The following is a 25,043-nucleotide window of genomic DNA, read 5'->3' as shown; positions in this document are numbered from 1 at the left end:
CAAAATCGTAGAAAAACATTCTCATTAAAATTTTTGCACAATATATATCACTCTAACACTGGCCTCGCTCGTGCTAGCTACATAAAGCCACCGGAGTACACTTCTGCCAAGCGCGATCACCCACTTAAGATTAAAGAGTATAGGTGTAGAACGGAGCTTTTTAAGATGTCCTTTTTTCCTAAGATGGTCAGTGAGTGGAACAGGTTGCCTAGTGATGTTGTATCACTATCTTCAAGTGATGCCTTTGGTTCAGCCGTGTGACTTGCAATTTTTTTTCTGTACTTTGTGCTTGCGTCACCAGAACTGCTTTGTTTCGCTTCGCGCATGTACGGTTATGCTGTTTATTTATTTTTTATTATTTTTTTGTTGTAGATGCGTCGGCTATTTGCCCTGAACTGTAATTTTTTCTCTTGATGTATTTCATATTAACTGCATTTATGCGTCAATGATATATGTACTTCTCTCCCCCCCCCCCTCTCTATAATGCCAAACTGGCACTGTGGGTACTGTGATAAAAAGAAAAAAATCATTGAAGAAATGCAAGACGAGGGTTTTCTAATTTTTAGGCCTTTAAGCCACGGCGGCACATCACAGGCATCGCAACCCATTATACCTGCAGTTATGTTTGTAACATTCTACTGCGCTACTACACATTGTTACTGGCACTTTTTGGCCGTTGTAGCCCTTGCACCATAAAACACTATTAATCAGAGAGTAGTGCTGCCAGCATTTAAGAACCATCTAGTTTTACCGTCTAATTGTGGACAGTAACAAGCCCTGAAGCAGCATAATGCATGTCTTTGTCAATACAATCAGTCTTCGCCATGAACAGGATCGATAATATTTTAACCTCTCTCCTTAGAGCAAATAAACAAGAGCATCATCTCGGGTCTCTCATCCTTGTGGTGTGAACGAAGCGTCAAACAGTGGCAGCCTGATAGTAAAATCCTAACTACTCTGTAGTAAATACTCCTCCTGCTCAGGGATCATTACTTTCCTAACAGTCTTCATGATGGAAATATCTTCAGAACTTCAACATCTTTAATTTGCATTAACTTTCCTGCAATGGCCCCATGGATTGGATTTCCTTCATTATTTGTGTCATCGCCATGTGACCTATTTGTCGGGCTTTTCCTGTTTCACATGACAATGGGGTAAGTGAAATTTTTGGTTAAAGTTTAGTTTAACCAGTGTTCCTGAAAAATTGGTTTCACTTTACCAAGTTTGCCAACACTGTGCCAATGGGCGGCCAACCGAAGTTGGTACCATTTTTTTCTTTATACGGAATTTTCGTGTAAAACAAGTTTCGTCCATCCAGAATCCACCGTATGTAGTACTTTTCGGATTTAGGTATCCATGCAGCTCATGTGTGTTGTATTCAAGGCTTTACTCCCTTTTTGTGATTGCTAACTAATGTATAATGTGAATGTATGTATACCAACTCCTACTGTCATGCCCCTATTGTGTTTTATAGAAATGAAATGAAATGAAACAAATAGGCAATCATGCCATGGAAAGCATAAGGGATATAAACTTCTTCAGTTACATGAAATGTATATGAAATGAGGAAACGGAAAATTAAAGTACGGGTGCAAGGACAACATTCCTGTATGTGGGAGCCAAATAATTAGCAGTACGTATGTGACTTCTCTTGCTATGATGGCTTGCTATATCCGTACATGAATTTGCAGTCTGTGCCAACACCTCCTAGATAATTGAAAGCTTCCGCGCTCAGACTGCAATGTCAACAAGATGATGCTCGCAGAGAAAAATGGGCCTTATCAGTCTATGTCAACAATATGGGAAACTTGTGCATAGATTGAAAGGAATGCATATCGCCATTTTAGTGGGTGACTACATAAACGGTCAAAAACCAGTGTACAAAAAATATTGTGATAGTGACAAAAATATTATAATAGTGATAACAGACATTAGTAGGCAAGAATATCAGTGCATAGGTGCTCCATGCTTTTCCCTAAAGAATGTTGACTAAGTGCCGACGATTGCATATCCTGTTCAGGCACGATATGCACAGTCATGAATGCAAAGATAGATCAAAAGCAAAAGCACTGATGAAAATTATAATCTGACACGTTTTCTATGCATACAGAAACATTTCTGATTGGACTTGTGCTGCAACATTGAATAATATGCGCAAAGTGTTTTAGAAAACTAGTTGGAAGGTAGATGCCTGGGGGTTGGCGTTTAGGTTTAGTAAGTCGACACGTAAGAGGGCTTACTTCTTGCATATTTTTTCATGGTTTGAACCAGGTATACTTTTTAAGCACCTGGATAGGTGCTTTCGAAGTATGCTGGACATGAGAAAGGCAACATTCTCATGTGTCAAATTTTTGTGGAGAGCCCTTGCACAGAGTCAAAATTCTGTAAACATGACAAAACTCGCTAAAGAATTGATGCCATGAGGTTAGAAGAAAGGTGGCAGGAATTCGGTAAGACTGCAAGAAAGTACGAGCAAAATTTACAGCAGCAATATAGATTCTAAAGTTGTAAACCAGAGAGGTTCACTGAATTGCGGCACATACGTAGGGGCACAGACCCAGTTACCCAATTTGGGATCAAAAAGGTTCAACGAAGAACAGCACCTACCAAGTCACACACACTCAATGACCCAATTTGATTAGATGGTTGGTTTTGAACATACTCGCTCAGCACAACAGCCTGATGCTCCATCCATTAGGCCGTCGAGTAACCAGTGACCCAAGTTTAGGGGAGAACGGCTAGGGATGTAGACAGACAAGTACTGGAAAGTCTGTGACCTTCCCAAAGAATGCTAAATGTATTAAAATATTTAGTTGTAGGGTCTAACAACCTGAAGCTGCACAGTGGACTATGACGGATACTGTAATGGAGGGCTACAGGTTAATTAGGAATACCTGTGATTTATTAATGTGCACCCAAAGCACTATACACGAGCGTTATGGCATTCTGCACCCATAAAAATACTGCCATCACAGCTGAGAAGTGAACTTGCATCTTGGGCTCAGCAGCAAATCGCTATAGTCATTGAGCCACTGTGATGGGTATTCAATGCATGAATGAATGAATCAATCAATCAGTTCATCAATCAGTCAATCAACCAACATACTTGTTTACTGTTGAATAAAGCAAATGCATAGCAGTGCGAGTGTGCACCTATAAATGTCCCTTAATTGGCGCAATTCACGATCAACACTATTAACCAGTGAACTGAGTTTAGTACAAGTTGGCTGCTCAACTTGCAGAACACATATGCACCCAAAAAGATTAGGGCCATTATGTTGTATATGTTAAAAAAGCTGACATTCAGTTTCGTCTCACGTGGTTGTCCTAAACTGACCTAGACTACGATATCGGCACAGCCTGGACAATTGCGTGAAGTGAAACCAAACATCAGCTTTTTGAATGCATACAAGATAGTGGCGTAGGACACTGAATGTGAAGCAGATGTCCTATGATATTCTAGCATACATCTACGCCATGAGATAATGATACACTGATTGTTGCACAGAGCAAATATAGTTTTATCTATAGAGCAGATTGGCTCTACAAAAGCCATGGCCGATTTTCCAGACAAGAAGAAAACAATATGAATATAGGTTCAATAATTATGAAATACAGCATTATGATATAAGAGCAAGTGTTCATCTTTGCCATTAGCAATGATGCCACTTTACAGAATAAATAGGTAGTGAGAGGACGTAACACTCGAGCAGTTTGATGTCTCCCACCTGTTGCAGACTGCTTACATCTTTGGCGTAAGATGACCAAACTGCCACAGCTGAACTGCTTTACTTAAACAATTATTTAAAGCTACTGATTATTTTCAATGCCAAAAAAAAAAGAACACATCAGGTATCCTACCTCATACTTTTCTAAGAGGTTACAACTGACATCTCAAATTCCACGTGCCATTATAGATTTCTTGTGTGGAGCAGATTATGGGGCTGCAGATACACAAGTCCGAACACTAAAGCAAGTCTAAAAAATTTGACATCTGAAAAATTTATTCATAGGTGTATTAACAGCGTTACACTGGCATGGAACGCAAAATACTAGAGAGCGGAGCAGTGAGATGTGCCGACAAGTAATTTTCCATTATGTCGATTCTACATTGCTTCCATATTCATTCCTTCCCTCTCACTTTTACTCTTCTGCAAAATATGATATTGGAGAGCTCACATATGTGTGGGAATTGGTCATAAGCAAAGCTTTCTTTGATGTTTACTAAAACGTCTTCATATTATTTTTACTTAACTTCTATGTAGCTCAATGCGCCTCACTTAATGTACACTGTGGTCCCTTTTTATTCCCTTGTTGCTCAGCACTCGGATGCTTCTAATGCGGGCTCCTTCGCTTCTCGTTCTGCTTGTCTATTCGGGCACTTACACTGTGCTACCCATCCTGGAGGATCTTCCAAGAACATTCACATCCTGAAAGACCCAGGTTGCCTATTTGGACACAAACCCAGTGGTGCAAGTACTAGTATAATCAGCAAGACAACAGCAGCCAGTCCCCACAAAGTGGGGAGAAGAGGAAAAGGAAGGTTCACTTTGAAACATGAACGAATTCAAAAGCAATGAGGTTGTTTCAGACGAAGCTCAAGTAACGTCCCTCATGCTGAATGAAGTGACCCCAGCACTAAGGGCCAGATTAATCTATTGCGATAGTTTCAACAAGGGATAAAAGCTAAAGTCTGGTGAACTGACTGTGCCTTTGGGAGAGCCAACCTAAAGCATAGGCAAAGCTTTATGTATGCTCTGTGCACATAATGTAGTGCTCTCTTATGGAATACGTGTGCACCGGAATACTGGTGCCCATCCTTGCACTAGGCTACCATGCAATGACAAGGCTATTTACACAGCACAACCTTGACCTGAATGAAGACAAAAGCAATAAAACAGTCCAAGCCTCACCAAGTGTCGGCATGGCATTGGCTGGCAGATGGCTAGTGGAGGCCCAAGACTGCAGCCCATGGGAACCAGGTTGCACGAACCTCGGGCCTGACGGACAGAAAGAAATTCAGTTAGCTGCTGTTCATTTCACAATTACAGGAGCACTTATCACAGGCAGTAATGGCAGAATTATGGTAGATGGAACTAATATCAATGTATAACTTCAACAAGGATAACCAGAATTACGCAATACCCATGTATTTCTTTAAAGTAATAATAACATTTACTTTTCATCAGTACAGGTGGATGAAAATAATGAGATTAAAAAGTTAAATACACCTGATGCAGGTTTCACCTCTTCACTGCTTAGTACAGTTTACTCATCTTATTATACTAAAATTTTAAATGTTATGGCCAACATCAGTGTATAACAAATGTATGCATACATGAATACTGAATATAACAAGGCTTTAATTTTCATGTAAGATGCGACTTTATTACGACAAGGTATGACTGTAATAAAGAGTTACCTGAATTATTAGCAGTATGGTAAAGTATAAAATAGAATCATACACAAATGCAAGAACAAGCATACACAAGTTTCACGCAGCATTGATCGCGACTGTGAGGGCCAGAAGATCGTGGAGAGCAATAAGAGCAGGATTGTGGGTTTTTGAAGCCAGAGAAACCTGAAAGCCTCCTACACCATCCAAACTGTTACGAACCAGATCTTGCGGATTATCAAAAGAATAACAAGAAGCCGCAAGGGAATGTGAGAAGAGGGCATGCTCCACCTCGTGCAGGCCCTGGTAATTAGCATAGTGACGTATAGCATGGCATATTCCTCGCAAACCACAAATATCCACCGGACACACCACAAAGGACCAAATATCAAAGACATTTAACGACGTCTAGTTCACATCTATATTATTTTCCACTATTACATGGCATTCAAGGGTCATCCAAAGGGGTGTTGAATGTCTTTGTGATTTGAACATCTCTTGCATATCCAAAGCTTCCGTGCAACGATCGTACATTGTGCATTGGGACTAGATGATTGCACCCTGCCACAGAAATACAAGAAATTTGTCTCTAATGCCTAACAACAAGATCCTGGGAAAGGAAAAATCTCGCTGTTGTCTGTTCCAGCCCTGTGGCCAGGCATTTACTTTGCTTTTCCCCATCATGTGCATGTCCGAGATCCTACGAGAGGGAGAATGTGTTTCTGAATTGTGAAATATTCATCTGTTCATTCTGAAAAGGTCCAAGTTGAAGTAGTAATGCCCAGAATTGCCCTAAGTAACCAACGGTAATGGGTGTGACTTACACCATAGGTTGAGGGATCGAGTGTTGCAATTAACTATATTAATTAGCAGCACCTTATGTTTACTATAATTAACACCAAATGTGAGTGGGACTCCCGCCAAAGGTCAATGGTCCGAATGTCTTAACTAAGTGTGCCGTAATTAATGTAGTCCTAATTAACACCAATGGTCGTGGGTATTACTTCCACCAAACGTTGAAGGTTAGAGTGCCGTAATCAACTCTAACTTAATTAGCAGTGCCTTAATACCTAATACCAAATAATAATAATACCACCCTAATACCAAATGTAGTGGGTTTGAATTCCACCAAGGTTGAGGGTTTGAGTGTCGTAATTAACTCTACCTTAATTAACTGTGCTTTAACTTCACCATAACACCAAATGTAGTTGGTTCAGCTCCCATCAAAAGTTGTGGGTTCCACTCTTGTCCTTCACGACGTCAAATGGAATCCTACTTGGAGATATGGATCTTGGGTCTTGGGTTTGAGTGCCTTAACTTTACCTAAATTAACACCAAAGGACGTGTGTTCAACTCCCACCAAAGATCAGGCATCTGACTCCCACCAAAGGTTGTGGGTTCCACTCTAGGCCTTCACAATGTCAATTATAATCCTACTTGGAGATATGGCTGGTTTGCCCATATCTCCAAGTGGGTTCGATTTCCACCAGTGGTCGTGGGTTAGAGCGCCCTAATTAACTCTATCCTAATGAGCTGTGCCTGAAAGGGACCTTGAAACAATTTTGACGATTTTCTACAAACATACTGAGTCGTTAGAGTAAGTCCTTCTGATCAATAATTGACGCATCTAAGTGCTCTGCGTAAGGCCTGTAATTTATTATAAGGTTTTAAAAATGTACATAGCTGCCGATCGCAGCACACTGCTCGGAGGAATTTTCAGCCGCCCCTACCCATATGACGTAAATCAACCAATTGACGTCTTGTCGGTGAGCTATCCGATTGGCTGCCCAGGGCGCATCATATATAATTTTTCCATTTTTATGGTAAATAAATGATGTTCGGAATAGTTGGAATGTTAGTTAATTTGTTTCTATAAAAAGAAAGTAACAGAAAGAGAATGCACAAGAACAATTTCTCACTACACTTGAGCACTTCTGGCACACAGCAAGAGTCATCGCCTTGTGTTAAGACTTGCTCCATTTTGACGAGAGCGCCGCAGTCAGAGTCGAACTCAGTCCTTTTGCGAGCACTATGATCCGACTTTGTTGCATTGTGGACTGCAAACGTAGCAGCTGGCAATATGTCAAGCTGCGACATCATGTCCCTCTGCAAGACAGCAGATGAGCGGACTGGCTGCAGTGCATCGGACTTCCGCTATCCGATCAGCGTCAGGATTTGCGCATTTGCGGCCGTCACTTTACACCAGAAGATTACTAATGCAATAGCGTTTTGCGAGTCCGGTATTAGGGTAAACACAAGCGCAACGGGACAGGGCCTGGCCGTGTCCCCTTGCGTGGCGTTTCATGGGATGAGCAGAAGCGCAAATTTGAATGGTCTGCACGGTGCAGCCACCTGGTGGCACAGAGCTCAACCACGCACAGTAGCAGTAACAAAATGTATACGTCTTTGCTGCTGCTGTAAATGTTTTGCAGGAGTGTAATCGTTAACACATTTTTGTAAATGTTTAAAATGTTTTACACTTGGTTAGAGCAATATTAGCTCTTTGGCTGGTTAAGCTCTACGCCAATGGGTGGCTGGACCGTGGAGACCAATCAGGCAGCTCACATACGTCTACACTGAAGTCCCTTCACCAGCTTGAGTTTATGCCTCTACCGTTCTGTCGAAATGCCCAGTCTGCCTGTGGTTACCGGAATACCAGACACGTTCAGCGCTGCGACAGAATGCTCGCAACACACACTGCTTCGATAGCTCTCGCTTGGGGTTGACTGCCAAGCAGCTGGCGGAGAGTTTGGAGAGGCTTCGTGCGCTTGCTCCTAGAGAACCGGAAGTCGATGATATGACGTGCCATCATGACGCAGAGCCAGTGAAGGCGAAGCTTAACCCCGATCACTTGGCAAAGGAGTTGACGAGAAAATGCATGATTATGAAGGAGGGTAACTTGTAATCGTTCGTAGCTCTCTTAATATGAGACGTTTCACACAAATTGTAGTGTGAATGATTAACTTTAGCTGTACCCTACGTGTCTATAAAATTTGGCTGAACCGTTTTAGGGGCCCTTTAATTCCCTTTGCCCTATTTAACACCAAAGCCTGAGGGTTCGAGCCCCAATTTTGGTGCCATAATGCTGGACATCGAATTTTCCTACCCATGAGCCATTTAAGGATTTCACCCTAGTTAGAAAGATGCCTCATGAGTGTTGCAATCTATATTTTGGCACTTACATGTTTACATGTTAACACATTTCAAACAAGGTCACCAGCTGCTTGCCGACAATGGTGGTAACTGTGGCATTAGTGTGCCTCAGCAGATGTGCCACTGAAGACAAATAAAATGCGAACAGCGTAGTGTGTGACAGAAACATAACTAAAGGTACAGTCCATGTTGTCGGCCAGTCATTGTGCACATGTGTGGGCACGTGGTTCTTGCGCAGAGTGTATCACCTTACTACGATAAATGTCACTCGTATTTTGTCCGAAAGTTGTCTCATCTCTCCACGGCAGTGCCATTCCCACCTGGCAGTACACTGTTATCGCGGCTAGCACCATCACTGCATCTGTAGCATGACATAGCTGGCGTGCACCCAGTTTCCTAACATATGTCGCTTTGCTTTTGTTACCACCATCAAAGCTGCTAATGTCTAATCGTAATTTGAATAGCATCAAAAATGTATTGCACTGGAGGAGCAACAACAGTGCTAGCCGCATTACCAGTTCTCACAGATAGAGATGGCACTGCAATGGTGGGGTGAGAATAAAGCTTCAAACAAAACACAGGTGACGTAATGGCACTAGGACAAGCAGCCCTACATTTTGCTTTGAAACCATATACATGTGTATGTGTACAATGATGGCTGGATAATGCCACACACTGTGTTCAGTTATGCTTCAGCCACATGCTCTGCTGTTCGCATTTAATTTGCATTCAATAGTACATCTGCAGTGGCACCTGCAGACATGCAAGTCATTATAGTGTGAACAGGAAAGATCCATTAGATGTTCTATGAAACTCCTGCATTCTTAAAAGGAACATCTATTAGAGGTCACTTATGTTCAGCCGCGACATCCTTTTAACGTTACAGCAACGTGATCTAAATGGGACTTAGATTATCCATAGTAGGTATTTGTAATATTGTTTGGAGAAATATAGAAATCTACAGAATGTGTGCAATGTCTAAAACATGATGTTCTATGGACGTCTATGGGACATAAATGGTTCACCAGGTCACTACCACTCGGTAAATAAACGAGCCCAAGAACAAGTCGATGCCATCATCAGAGGCCCATACAAAACAGCCTTGAGTCTCCCTGTCACCACCTCAAACAAAAAATTAGCAGCTCTCGGGATCCACAACACTTTTGCCAAGCTGTCGGATGCAGTTCTGGCTTCGAAAAATGCCAGACTACAGAACATGGCAGCGGGCAGAGCCATCCGCCACCGGACCGAAATGGCAACAAAGCTCCGCGCCCTCGATGGGCAACGATTACTCCCGCCCGAGGTCAGAAGCAGGACCCAGGCGAGCCCCATCTCAAAGCACGTGAGTCATGAACTCGATGAAGGCCGATGCAAGGCTCACGTCGACAATTCAAGGGTTACCCGTACGTAACGTACGTGGACATGGCGGCATACCCCAAAGGGGGCTTCTTCGAGGTAGACGCCGTGAACGGGAGAGACAACTCCTTGTCCCTCGCGACCTACGATAGGGCAGAGACCCCAGCTGCAGCTGAGACTGCCGCAGCGCTAGTAATAAAGCAACAAGACATGGTGGGCAGCAAAGTTCATGTTATTACCGACTCGCATCAGGCCTGCCGTAACTTTACCAACAGACGGACACGGCTGCTGATGGCTCAGATCCTAGGCCCAAAGCGGGAAGAATCCCATCAAATCATGTAAATGCTGAGCCACGTGCAATTGGAGGGGAATGAAAGGGCAAATGCCTTAGCTCGAGCAATAACCGACCGAGCAGGGCAAAACCAATCGTCCCATCAATCCCTACCCTTTACCTTCATGCCCCTGCCACCCAATTACAACGAATGCCTCGAGACCAGAGGCTCAACCGCAGGACTTATCCTCCCCCTCACAATAAGCTCAGCACTGAAGAGGTAGTAGTTCTCAGACTTATGCAAAGAAACACATTCCAAAACCTACACAGATACAGCAAAATGTACTCCCCAACATATAGCGGCGTCTGCCCCTCGTGCGGCGACACATGCCCTACGCTCTTCCACATCTCAACCTCAACACTTAGAGATGCCTAGCACGTCATTTGAGTGGTTGGGGGTACAGCTGACCGGCGATTGTCGAGCAAGTTCGTCGAGCAACCATGGTCAGTGGAATCCTGGAATGAGGACACCACCCACTCGACCTCAGGAGCAAGGACCTCGATGGTTGAAATAAATGCTTCCCTCTCCGTCTCTTCTCATGCAGTGTTCTAGAGTGGACAACTGTTCTCTGCCAGATCCATCACAAAAAGAACACCCATCCCCCCCCCACCCCTTAAGTTTACCTGCACATCAGTATACCAGATTAATAAATGCGTGGATAGATCAGTGGGATAACATTGTGCTGACACTGGCTAACATACCTGTCCATGCAGACATTAAATGCAAATATGCTTTTGACACTACATACTTTATTAGCATCATTTCATCAGATGCTTCTAGCCTCATCAATTCACATTGGAAAGCCAAAATCCAATCAAAGAACACTGATACCTTAATAAAAAAGCTTCGAAAATGCGCTTGACATGTAGTGAGTGAAGCTAAGTTTTCATATTTGTCTAAGCTGGCTGCCATTTAGGAATATTTTGAGTCAGATGTAGTAACACAATTACTTGTAGTCAGGTCCTGTAATTGCTTAAGCACCCCTGTACTTGTCGAATACAAAATAAAAAAAACAGCCAAAGCAACATATGGGCTATGACGGATGCTGTAGTGGAAAGCTTTGGTTCAATTTCAACCAGGTAAGGTTCTTTAACGTGCACCTAAACTTAAACAGTAAAAAAGCATGAGTTGATTAGTTAGGTGAATTGACATACCAAGGCACCATCGAAGCAATGACAAGGACACAAGAAAAATAAAACTGGCACAATAAACACTCGTAGCATCCTTTTTTTTGTTTGTTTTACAGCGAAGCTGTTAGCCCCTTAGCGGTCGAAACTTTTGTGTCCATACGTGGACAAAAATGATCAGCAATGGCTCATACCCGCCTAAGCAAACAAAAATGCAATGGCTCATCCCCTTTGTAAAGCAGAGGCTACAAGCACTCTGCAAAGTGAACAGCGCATACATTCATTAGAATCATCCATACAACACAGAGAACAGCATACGTTTCAATAATGAACAAGCTCAAAACAAGCATCTGAACCATCAATAAAGCATTGCATACCCCCTTAGCAGTTGTAGTGATGGTTTTGCGACAACTTCGCTGGACACCCACTTTCGCAGCGCCAGGATGGCGAGTCACTTTTTTGTGTATGTGTGTGCGTATTGTTTTTTCAACCCTGCTTGGTGTGCAACCATATTTGCATTCCACCTTAATCTGAATGCGACTGCCATGGCTGGAAATCAAACCTGTAATCTCGAGCTTAGCAGCAGATCACCATGGCCACTGAGGCATCCTGGTTATACCGCAGCCAATGAAAGTCACGTAACGTGTCACGTTGGAATCTCTTTATTAGTGCTGTTCAATCTTTCACACTTTGTTGCATTTTGTTTGCTGTGTGTGATTACTGATGTATGCCACCATGACGTAATGTCTGGGAATCTTTACACTAGTACGAATGAAATATTAGTGCATGCATGCTTCGCCACCTGCACAATCGTTGCCATCTGAGCAGTCACCTAAAGCTACACAAGCTTGTGTTACAGCAATGGCCGTAGTGAATTATTTCAGCTGTACACTAGCCCATAGGTTATGCTACAATATGAATTACCTTATGCAACTTGCTTAATCACTTTAAGCACTGCGCACATCATGTTGCAATGTTTGAACACTCACAGTAATTGTTTTACATTAGCTGCAGTCAAGGTATTCCAGTCCAAACATATGTCTTTTAACCTTTTTACACGTAAAAGCTCACAATTTATATAGTAGTCCTTTCACACTATGTGACAAGGCCCCTCAAAGCTCGTGCCAGTGGTCTCAGTAGTGTAGCTAAGTGGGCTTCGCCAAAGATGAAAGTGCACAGATTAAATTTATGTGGATGATTTGCAAAACTCTGAAACTCACCTACCTTGCAATGGTTCATTCTGACCTAATGCTCTTGACCACAGGATACATTTTTATTCGATACATACAAATCCAGGGAGAAAACACTATGGCTGTTGTTACACTGCCTAAAATGTGCCTCGTTTTCCAAATAGTTGGAAATCAGTATATGTCGCAATGTAGAGTCAACATCAGAAGCGTATAGACTATGGTACCTTGAGAAAACATACACATATAATTTCTGAGCAGTTTGATAGCATAGGCTGTAAAATCATACCACACTATGTTGTACTAGTTATTTGCACACATTAGTACAGGCTAAAAATCTAAATACAAGGCTGTGGAAATATTCACTTTTTTTCTCAAATTCCATGGTCTGTAAACTTGATGCCAACTATAATTTTCACTCCTCCTGTGGCAGTGCCCACTCAAAATTGCAGCAGACCCACAACATCACACTGGGATGAAAAGGACACTGAGTAATAAAGTCACAAAGCAGAACTCTGGTGTAAACACTCACCAACAGGGCAGGAAAACATTGCAGAAGTCCGTACGTAGCCTCGATGCTAAGACGCAGGGCCCGTTCTCCTCATTAGCGGTGCTGTTGAATTGCAACGGCATAGGATGCTTTGCACACACAGGAAGACATTACTGGATCACCAACGCATCTGGCAGACTAAAAAAAAGGGATGGGGTGTTTGGACAGTAACATTGTCTAATTGAATAGAACATAAATGAGTGCCTATATTTCCTCCTTCTCGAAGTGCAGAAAAAAACATGGTGAAGAAATGCTGTAATGAAGATTGGCATTAACTTGTTTCAAAATAAGCAGTGTTAACAAGTCCGTTCAACTGGTCTGCCTATAAACACGCAAGCTAAGCATGAAATGCCATTCCAGTTCTTTTGGGGGAGTTTAGAATGTGCACCTAAAGCAGCAGGTGGAGCATAAGCACAATTTTTTTTTCATGTCATGCAGGCTTAAATAATTTTAGTAACCATGTATACTCCGTCATAAATGAGTGTTCAGAAAAAGTTTAATACCAAGTGTTCAAATGGAACATTTCATTTGAAAACAAAAACATTCAACTCATATTCATGACTGCAAACATCACCTGCCCCATCACTGGCCTTGCATGCTGATTAGACAGTAATAATGACTACTACTGAGCAAAATGGGCCAGTCTTGGAGCATTTAGCTTGGTCACAGTTTTGCGTTGCAATGAACTGTAACACATGTGTACTGACACAAGGCCCAAGAATGAGCAGGTGCCAGCCAACAACCTAGTTTTAACCTTCTAAGTGCTGTGCCCAAGGAACGCTATCGCCAGAATGTTCACTCACTCCCGGCCTTTACCTAGATAACCCGTAAAGATGAAACCGCCATGAACCAGGCGCTTTATCTACATAGAAGAAGGTTAAATTGAAACTGTCTGGCAGCTTTTGTTTGTATAAGGTAGGTGTAGCGCAGTAAAGCATATCTGTGCTATATAGCATATCTGTACTATATCTATCAGTGTTGCTCGATGTGCATCTTTGAGCACACGTCTCTTGTTTTCCAACACAGCAGACTGGTGTAAGAAGTGGACTCGTTTATCGAACGACACACAATTTCAAGAGCTTCTCATAAACAAAAATGCAGAGGACTCTGCTATTCAATATGAGGTGTATTTCAGCAATAAATATATTGAAAAAGAGGCTAAATAATTATTTGGCATTATAATTCATTTTTCCCTTAATATTCAGAGCCAAAAACATTGTGATATGTACAGCTACATATCGCAAATGATTACACTTTCAATCTAAACCTTGCTGGTATGTTACTTGTGCGTAACACTAAGGAAAAATCTCCAGCACACAGTAAGTGGAAAGGGCCTGGATACCAGGGAGTGAAAAGTTTGAAGGGGTATGGTGGTATAATTCTTTTAGCACATTGGGGGGACGTTCGTTTTAGATTTCTCTGCACCTCCTGTCATGTTTCAGATGGTTCAATTCGTAGAAAAGTGCAGAAATAATTTGTAATAAGGTAAAAAAAGCACACAAAAACAAACTGGATGGGGCAGAATGGAATGCTTTCATGACAGAAGCAGTGATGTTAGGGCTGGCCTGTGCTTGAAACAGGAGCTCGTATAGTGACGTCTTCAGATAATGTTCCAAATACTTCAACAAATTTCAAATGTTCTTGTGCTTCGTAACATGGCTAAATTGATAATTGATAAACCAAAGAAAGAAGACCTATGAAGGCTACATTGCTGCCAGTACATATATGCCAGATGTTAAGGTGAATGCAGTCACTCATGGCAATGCAGTCACTGGGCATTCAGGTTTGATGGGGACCATCAAAAGGGTACGAATAATTGTGTGTCAGAAATAGTGGATTCGCCCATAAATCAGCAACTTTATTCCACAAGTGGCGAGAAATAAAAGGGGACGCAGTATTCTTGGATCGATCATTTCCGAGGTTACCTTAAAATTCAGCATAGAAAACATTCCGCTAGAGAAACGCACAAGAAGATGTCCCGAACCACATGGAAGCAGAAGCAGACGAAATACACAATACGGCTAATCAAACAGCTGGGTCTAAAGAGCAAGGCACTGTTGACTGGTGCCATAGAGCAAGCTTAAAACAACAACAATTCCAATTCAGTGATGCGAAAGCAGGATGAGCCTGAACTGATAAGGATAACATGAGCTCATACAGGCAAGCTACAATAATGTCAGTGACATATAAATTGACAATGCAAGCCGTAAAATTACAGCTGTCAAACTGGGCGGAGAAATTTCACATATTGCGTTAGAGAGATTTAATGGATCCTGGAGAGGGTTGCCTGGTGGCATGCGTAGCACACATATACCAGTGTACCAATACATGCATGCTAGAGGATGTCTTTTGTATTAACTCAGAGCATAGAGATTTCAATAGCTCGGAACATACCTTTATGAGCAGCATTTCTATACTTAAGGGAGCTCACAACAACATAGCCAGGCAATTGCTATGGGATATTCCCAAGCACGTGGGCACAGATGAGAATTTAATGTAGCTGCTGGGGGAGATAGGTAGGCGGCTAAGTATAAATTGTATGGGCAGGCTGGATATACAAGGAACTTGTGGCAATTCACCAAGGATTGAAACAAAGATGCCCTCTGCCTCCATCAGTGTTCATGATGTATGTTAAGGGCACAGAAAAGTGACTGGAGAACAGTGAATTATGTTTGGATTTATCTTATATCCATAATGAGCAAAGGGTGCAACAGAAGGTCCCTGGGCTGATGTATGTGGATGACATAGTGCTACTAGACAATGTGAGCCATTTACAGAGACTTTTCAAATATGCGTGGCAATGAAGCGATGTATCTAGGCCCAATTTTAGCACACAGAAAAGGGAAATTATAATCTTTATTGAACAGACGAGTAATAATGTGGTATTTATTGAACAGCAAGACGTATTGCAGTCAATCATTCCAGTTATCTGCGTGGATACATAAACACAGGCAGTACCTGCACAAACATCCACCAAGATAATCTGAGGAGGAAGGAGAAGCAGAAATCAGTAATAATAAAACACAGAACACTTTTGGGCTACAATAATTATGAGGTGCTGCAAGGAATTTTGATAGCAATAATAGTGTCAGTGCTCACATTTGCAAATGCAATTCTGCGCTTAAAACTGGGGATAATATCAGGTTTTGAAGGTAACCAAATATCACCTGGGGCGCATGGTAAAACCAAAAGTGAAGTAGTGCAGGGTGACATGGGTTAGACTTCCTTTGAAGCCAGAAGAAGCACAGAGCAAAATTAATTTTGAAGAAAGTCTGAGGAAAATGGTTGAAAAGAAATGGGCGGCTTAAGTACACAAATATCTGTACCTAAAATGAGCGAATATGAAATGGATGAAGGGGCGAATAAAGTCGGCACTCAAGTACACCGTAACTGAAGGGATAAGTAGACAACTAGGAGCCCTCAAAAGGAAAGTAAGACAAACAGAGATGGTAGATTGCATGCAACTGATGGAAACAAAAAGACCATGAAGGTTTACAATCATGGAAAGAAAGAAATCGGGAGGGAAAATCTGTATGATAACATGAGAAAATTTGAAGTTATCGAGGTCTCCTGGTGAAAAACAACTGTAAACTTGCACATTTTGCAGTCACTTCGTAGCAAATTATATATCATCCTCATGCAATTTTATAAACGATGATATTAAAAAAAAGAACTAAACTTTTGTTTACGAAGTGCTGCATCTATATAATGTATGTCGATGACCTAGCTGGTACGCGACTTAGAAAAATGAACAGCACTAAAGACGGGGCTGTAGAAAAACAAGACAGCATAATATGGTCTGTCTTCTCGTTTGCAGGGCAGACTTGTTGCAGCCCAGGCAGCAGTGGAGATCCCCACTGTTTCCCAACCAGACCTTCTAGTGAATAGTATGGCCATGGCTACATACTGGTGAGGGTGGTAACTATTTCGCAAATTTCCAATGACTCAATCGCACTTTCGGCATTGTGAGCATGATATATTATTCTAGATTTAAAAATAAAAGAATGAAGCTTTGCACTAGAACTTCGATAGTATCATATGATGCAGGTTTCACTCACTTTTGGTGACCTGCTGTCTGACTTGTTTGAAGAAGTGTTTGAAAGTAACTTGTGATCATGGTATTGTAGTCACCACGTGACGCATATTGTTATTTAATCACACTCGGGAATCGATGAGGCAGACAGTCCGGAGCAGGACTACTTCCTGTTTAGACGCCTTTGTGAAAATTATGGCATCCATTGTTCGCAGCAAAATAAGGAGCAGTAGCTCCACAAGATTTGAAGGTATTGTGTCTCCAAGTTGCCAAGATGCTTAGTTAGGTTGGGCTCACCGCAGCAAGCACTAGGTGTTACAACGTGGCAGGCAAGCCTCAACTAGGTGACTGGCCACAGCTGTCTAGCGTTGAGCGATTGAGCAGTGACGAGACGCTCTCCCCATGTCCATAATTATCTGCCAATTTCATTGTTGACGCCTTTCATACCTGTCCACCTCTTCTCTTATCCATCACTCCACTCCCCTTAATCATTCTTTTCCGTTAGTCACTGTCCCGCTCTTCAACATCACCGGTTTGTCGGATGGTGCGGCGGCCGCTGGCCTTCCTATATTAGTGTTTTTGCATAGACTCCGAGGCCATTCTCCTACCTGCCCTCCCACCTGCTTGTTTGGATGGTTTCTTAGCTTCCCTGACATATTTTGCCATGTGCCAAGCAGGATTATTTTAAAGCAAAGCATTTTTTTTTAAGGTTTGCCCACGCGGGGGTGGTTCAGAGCATGTATATGTACATGGAAGGAGCGTGTCAAAAAGGAAAGAAGATGCGAGATACTCTTTTGAACCTTAGCACTGCATCCAATGTGCACAGTGCCCTCTGGAGCTCCCTGGGCGTCGATCGCCACATTAGCCCCTTGACAGCAGTAATTATCCATGACCCCGCATAAAACCACTGTGGAAATTGCAGCGCCTACCTTTTTTTTTTTGCGAGGGAAGCGAGACAGAATGGTAGAGAGGAGGGGGAGGTGAGGCAGAGAATGGGTACAACTAACGCAGTCTCAAAACGAGTGAGTACCAGACTCGCAACTCTTGCTCGCAGTTCCCGTACAAGAGCGGGAGGGGGGGGGGGGAGAGAGATAGAGAAAAGGTGACATGAGAAATCAAGGAAATGCTACCACTATAGACACGACAGCGGTAGCGGGGAAACTGGATAAACTTAAGGTCTAGCCGGTTCTAGGTACAGTGACATCACAACCCCATCCTCCCCCATCGGACTGCAACTAGCCCTCCCCTTGTTCCCACAATCAAGCTTTCCCTTTCATCCATGTCACTCTTTCAGAGCCCACCTCCTGAAAATTACAGGGGGTGGGGACGGTTCGACCCCCCAAACCCACAGAGCACAACTTGAAAAATAACTGCAGTGTTATCAAGCATAACAGCAACAAAATCATGTCATAACTTGCCATTTGTGAATATTTACTTGTTAGCCTGCTTTACAGTTGAACCTGCTTAGTCAAAAATTGGGTTAGAGTAAGGGCAGAGCTGCTGTTACAGCTTTGCTACGTCAGACTTGCATCTGTTACAGAAAAAATAACTGATTAAAATTAAAGTTAGTTAATTGGAAAATGTAACGAATTACAGCAACCATTAAATAAATTGAGCAATTACTAAAATGCAATCAATTACTTTCACTTTGTTTTTCTCCCAACCTTTATTAGAAGCATTGCAAAAAAAGAAACAGCAAATGAAATGGGCTGGCCTAGCACTTTCACTGTGTTTTCTGAAGACCTTCACACATTGTATCTCTTTAGTAAGAATCCTTTTTGAAATTTTTTTGTCAATTACCTTTACACATCTTCTTGTCGGGACACCAGCAGCGACACATGCGCATGCTGAGGGGAACAGCGGGGCTGTAACGCGCAAACGCCTTGCACACAAGATTGCGCTTACTCAGTGTCCGAGTCCTTTACAATTGATTCAAATCATTTGTAGAGGATCTCCTCGCATTATCATCCCAAGTGGCCACTGCTGTCAAGACACAGCAGTGCCGGCACAAATCGTAGGCCAAGGTCTGGCGGAGCATAAGTTGAGGAAATGAATACTGAGTGCCCGGGTTACACCCATATCCATGCAATGCTGCTGCGTGGCAGGGCTGCGACGATTCTACTTTAATTCCTGCCATACTGAACAGCGCAAAGCTGTGTCACCTGTTAGTTCTTGTCTTGTAAATGAGTAACTGGTCATATGTTTTGCCTTCCGAAAAAAAAATAATTGAATTACAGTACACATAACCAAGTAAAAAAAGTAAATGATCAATTACAAAACTAACAAAAAATGTAATCGATTACATGTAATTTGTTGCATTCATGCCTGCAGTACATCCAGTCTCAATTTGTTAAACTCCAGTTCATTTGCTGTCCAGAATGGCCAGTTACGTTGCTTGGAATATTGAATCCAAACCAGACCACCGGTGCATAGGAACTGTACATCGAGCAGCCTGCAAAAGCAGGGACACGTAAAACAGGACAGGCACCTGTCTTGTTTTACGTGTCCTTTCTGTCTCCTTGCTCTTTGCACGCTGCTCGGCCCATATTTTAGAAATTAACCAAGCTAGCACAAGTTCAATTTTCACTAGATTGGCAAAAAGACGGACACCTGAACTGAATAAAAAATTATGCATTATGCAGATCCAACACACATGCTGTAATTTTTGCAGTGCGAAACTTACATCATCATCATCATCATCACCAGCCTGGTTACGCCCACTGCAGGGCAAAGGCCTCTCCTATACTTCTCCAACAACCCCTGTCATGTACTAATTGTGGCCACGTCGTCCCTGCAAACTTCTTAATCTCATCCACCCACCTAACTTTCTGCCGCCCCCTGCTACGCTTCCCTTCCCTTGGAGTCAAGTCCGCGACCCTTAATGACCATCGGTCATCTTGTCTCCTCATTATATGTCCTCATTATATGTCTCCTCATTATATGTCTCCTCATTATATGTCCTGCCCATGCCCATTTCTTTTTTGCGAAACTTACATGACGCAGTTATTCAAATGGTGTAAAATTGTTCATATTTTGCGTCTTGCTTTTGAAGCATGACAGTTACTACATGCCTGCCCAGCAAGTTACGAAGACTCCCAACCTGTGACCCAGGTTACAGCTGATTACATTGTCTCCAGGATTGGCCCAGTTTTCATTATGCTATCTCCGGGACTGGCCCCGTTTGCTACTGCACTACCTTCAGAGCTGGCCCACAAAAACTCGGCGATGAATAGACCACGCGCACGTGCCAAACTCAAAAAAAAAAAAGGCACAGAAAGCTTAATGAAGAATTTATGCGTCTGAAGTCGTATATTTGTTTCAGCGGGGATATTAAGATAAAGTTTGTTGCATGGAGATAAAGTTTGTTGCACAGTTGCATGAAGAACAGAGGCGGTCACCAGCACATGTGTAGGGGTAGCGCATGTTGGGGCTATGTACAAGCCAATTTGTTATACGAGTGCTGTGTGTAAGCCAAACGGCAAGGCAACAATGGCAGCAAGAAAGCTTCACCTTAACAACAGCATGGGAAGCCCCAGGCCAGAGCCAACATTTTGACAAAAGGTTCTGACAAAGACGAAGTCCCTTGTTAAAATGTTGGCTCCTGCCCGAGGCCTCCCTTGTTCATCCACTGTTGAGCACTTGAAATACTGAAGTTGCAGGCGCCCGTAACACTGGGGCTCAATTTAGGGCAAGCAAGATTTCATAAGCCAACATTTTATGAAACTAAAATGCCTCCTTTGAATCAGGTCTAGCATTGAAGTGATCCAAGCAGCTCAAAGAACATTCCAAGCAGTAAAAGAAGGACGACCACAAGCAAGAACATGCCTTTTTACACTGCCTTGAAGGCAGTGTAAGGCACAGGAGGACAATTATGTCCTCCGGTGCCAATTAATTTTGTTCGTTGAAAGGTTAGTTTCAAGCACACTTTTTGAATCTTCAGAATGATAAGGAGCGTACAGCTAAAGGACACGTTGGTGTAGCCAGCGGGGCAGATACCCCCCCCCCCCCCCCCCCCATGAAAAAAAAAATCGGCCGAACCCCCACACCCTTTCCCATGGAACAGAAAGTTTCAGGAGGTGGGCTCCAAAAGAGTGGCATGGATGAAAGGGGAAGTTTGAATGGGAAAGCAAGGCAAATGCTAAAGAGTGGCAAAGGGGGGACTTGTTATGGGGGTGATCTCTTCCCCTGTGCACAGAACATTGCAGCCCCACTCATGGCGTGCCTGTATGTCATTCTGGATCACATTATTCATAACTGCTGAGGGGGGGTCCATGCTAAAAATTCCACACACAGGTAAATATGGGACGAGCGGATGCATAAAACATGTAGGCATTGTTGCTCCCCACCAGGACTTTGCATCGTTGAAGAGCTTCACATTTCTAGTACTCGACCTAATCGTAGACAAAGTTGCGTTGAAGAAAAGCATTCCGAAGATATTGCAACTTGCTTGTCTAGGAAATGCATAATAAGCACCTCCGTCTATTTTTTCTTGTTTTTCTTTCCCTTGTCTCTGACTTTCATTACGTTAATAAACTTGGGAAGAGCTTGATGTTAGGCTACTTTGTAGACACTGTTAAAAATGGCAACAGGGTAAAAAACAGGACAAGAAAGAAGGACCTACAGAACGCTGATTTGTGTGTGGAGAAATACATAAAGGATGGGGGTGCTGGGTCAGGGAAGCTAAGAAACCGCCCCAACAAACAGGTGGGAGGGCAGGTCAGCGAATGGCCTCGAAGCGTATGCATAAGCAGAAATGTAGAAACGTTAGGGGCCACTACACCATTCAACAACACAGTGGATGTTGAAGAGTGTGACAGGGACTAACGGAAAATAATTTTAAGAACAGGAATGAGGTGATGAATACGACAAGAGGGGGAGGGAGGGCAAGTGCATGAAAGGTGTTAAGAACAAAGTTGGTGGATAATTATAAATATAGGAAGAGCTTCTCATCACTGCCAAATCGCTCAACACCAGACAGCCACAGCCAGTCGCCCTAGCTGAGGCTCACCTACCACATCGTAACACATGCTGTTTGCTGCGGAGAGCCCATCTTAACTAAACACCTTGGCAGTTTTCAGAATAGATGGGTGTCAGGAGACACGATACTTTGAAATCTCTCTGAGCTACTGACCCTTATTTTACTACGAGCTACAGATGCCATAATTTCCCCAAGTTTGGCTTCTAAACTGGAAGCAGCTCTACTTCGGACTGTCTACCTCATCAATTCCCGAGTGTGATCAAATAACAGCATGCGTCACCTGATGGATACAGTACTATGATGGCAAGTTACTTCCAAACACCTCTTCAAAAAAGTCAGACAGCCGGTCACCGAAAGTGAGTGAAACTTTCATCGTATTGCTACATGCATGCTGCTTGTTTCTTTTGCCAATACGTGCGAGCACTGCAACAAAGAAGACAAACTGTTCCTTGGTCTCAAGCTGTCGGCTCAACTGGCCAGCGCTGCAGTTGTTTTGTAAATGCACATTGTAAGTAGCCTTCAATGTTTAATCCCTCGTTTGCGTAATATTTTAGTGGAAGTTGGCGATCCCCGTCCTCGCTACAGAGTTCCGCAGTGGCCGCGCCATACAGTTGTTCACCATGGCTCCCGGTGAAGACACCTCGCCTGCATCTACACCTGCCATTCCAACCACAAGTTACATCATGGTTACCAATCCCCATGACCCTGACAGATCGGGCCTGGAAAAGGCGCGGTGGTCAGGACCCTGAACATGCGTACTTTATTGCGCTTTCAAACATTGCTGCTATCTGCCGTATCGGCGGCCCTGGGACTTGGAATGGCCAGCTACAGAGGCTAACACGGCAACGACTGACACTGCATATTACCACAGCTGTCTTATAACAATGGATCCAGTCAGTGCCACCAAGGGAGCATAGGGAGTGATGTCACCAATTAAGTTTCCCATAAACCTGACGCTGCTGAGTGAAAACTTCAGTGGGCCTGGTGAAGGCGCAGTGGTGAGAACCCTGAACATGCGTACTTTACCGTGCTTTCAAATGAGGTATTACTGTACATACAAGAATGATGAGCGATGCACTTTTATTGTGCCATGCCCACATAGACTTTTGAAAACTGTTTTGCAGTGTTTTCATGTCTTTAAGCTTTTACTCTGTGGGGATGTAGAAGAAAACCCTGGTCCTGAGGTCATTAAAATGCTTCAAACGCTTATAGAGGGACAGATTGCTATACGAAACGACCTCGCTGACGTCATGAAAAGACTAGATGAAACTGATAAAATCATAGAGTCCTTGACAGACAGGATATTGAAAATAGTAAAAGAAATTAGGGAAACAACAAAGAAGACCAATTCTATTGCTTTTTCTAATGCAACCCTGAGTTAAATTCAGGCAACAATAAAAGGGTACCAAAAGAAGTTGGTGGAACTGGAAGACAGGAGTAGATCGAATCTTGTCATGTTTGGAATTAATTAGATCAAAGATGAAACACAGGAGACACTCCGGCAGGAAGTTGTTAAGGAAGTACTGGAGGACAAGCTTGGTGTTCACTGTTCGTGTGTTGCACGAATACATAGGCTGGGAAAGGCATCATCAAACCGACCAGTCATCTTGTATTTTCAAAATTATTTGGAGAAACAAGAAGTCTTATGCAAATAAAGCAAATTCAAAGGTACTCGTATATTCCTTAAAAATTACTTTCTGATGAAACATGAAGGAAACGACAGAACTTGTGGCAAAGTGCTAAAACAGATAACGAGTGGAAAGAAGGTTTCTTTGCTGAATGATAGACTTCGTATTGATAATTCACTCTATGTCTGGAACAATGTCTCAAATGAATCTGTTTTAGTAAAGAGAGCGGAGGGTGCACAAGATGATACATAGCTATGCCAAGTGCCTCAGCAACTGCGTATCCTTTCCCTGAATGCAAGTATTGTAAATAAGACGGATAAACTAGAATTGCTTCTCCTTGGCTACAATGCACAACTTGTTGCAATCACTGAAACATGGCTTTCGGATAAAATACGTAGTGAAGAAATTGTACCAACAGGTTTTAATTTCTACAGACGTGATAGAGATTGAAGAAGCAGTGGTGTTGCGGTCACTGTGAAAGAAAATATAGCTACAAGGTCCCTAGACCAGGTTGCAAACCACGAGAGTTTATTTTGAAATGTAACAATATTGGGCTTTACATTTTTGCTTTGCACAGTGAAAGAGGCTAATATAAGAGTGCACTCTTCCACTGAATCGTATGTCTCGTGCATACATGACGTGCTCGCTCTTTGTCAGATATCCGACGAGGAAAGGACAGATGTTGACAAAGTAGGCCATGTCCTCAAAGGGATGATGGACGGCGCTTTCAACTTGTTGATCTACAACAATGTTTCCACCATCCACCACGATGGTTTCCACCATCGACGTCACTGTCAAGGAATGCCGCCGCTTCGAGCCGGCCAAAAGCCTCCGAGTCATTCCACAGTTCTCCCGTCTCCCGAACACAGCTGCAACGACAGCCTGTGTCAAACTTAACAGTGCAACCAACCCCCCCCCTCAATGAAAATTTGACGCGTGCTATTTGGAATGAGCTTGAGGCTGCAACAAGTCCAGCCCTGTTCCATCCACACCCATTTGCCCACACCACTGACCAGTCCGCACCAGTGATCTGCCTCGTCCAGGCAGTTGTGCGGATGGAATTTGATAACCTCGGTTTTCCTGCTGCCTGTTTTGTCTCCCGACCCGACGCCAGACTGGTGCTGACAGCTGTGCCTCGCAACGACCTGTATTCTCCTCCCAGATTCCGCAACTGTGCTGAGCGGAGAACTCCTGACAACAGGCCAATTTGTCTCTGTTGCCACTGAACAGGCCATGTAGCTCGCAGCTGCCACACTTGCTGGATGCCCTCGTATTCTAGCTACTTTTCCCTCTCTCCTCAGCAA

The 25,043-nt window shown here is 43.1% G+C and overlaps 1 protein-coding gene across 12 annotated transcripts in view; it reads right to left on the bottom strand.

The window, feature by feature from the left end:
* Positions 1-25,043, bottom strand: part of LOC142563915 (uncharacterized) — a 45,533-nt gene that overhangs the window by 17,453 nt on the left and 3,037 nt on the right. For 4 of the 12 annotated variants that reach the window (XR_012824442.1, XM_075674627.1, XM_075674630.1 and 1 more), the window contains exons 2-3: positions 13,083-13,163; positions 4,914-5,000 (exon numbers count right to left, since the gene is read on the bottom strand). The exons of 5 other annotated variants lie outside the window; for them this stretch is intronic. Coding sequence is in view for 5 of the 7 variants with exons in the window: in XM_075674630.1 (XP_075530745.1) it covers positions 4,946-5,000; positions 13,083-13,163 (136 nt within the window). In the remaining 2 variants the exon portion in view is untranslated. Of the gene's footprint in view, positions 1-4,913; positions 5,001-13,082; positions 13,239-25,043 lie in introns of all 12 variants that reach the window. 3 more of the 12 variants (XR_012824443.1, XM_075674625.1, XM_075674628.1) reach the window with 1 other exon arrangement.

Source organism: Dermacentor variabilis, chromosome 11 (assembly GCF_050947875.1).
Source record: "Dermacentor variabilis isolate Ectoservices chromosome 11, ASM5094787v1, whole genome shotgun sequence".
In the NCBI taxonomy this organism is placed as follows: Eukaryota; Metazoa; Arthropoda; class Arachnida; order Ixodida; family Ixodidae; genus Dermacentor; species Dermacentor variabilis.
Note: the sequence above shows the minus strand (reverse complement) of the source record. Positions and strands in the feature narration are given on the sequence as shown.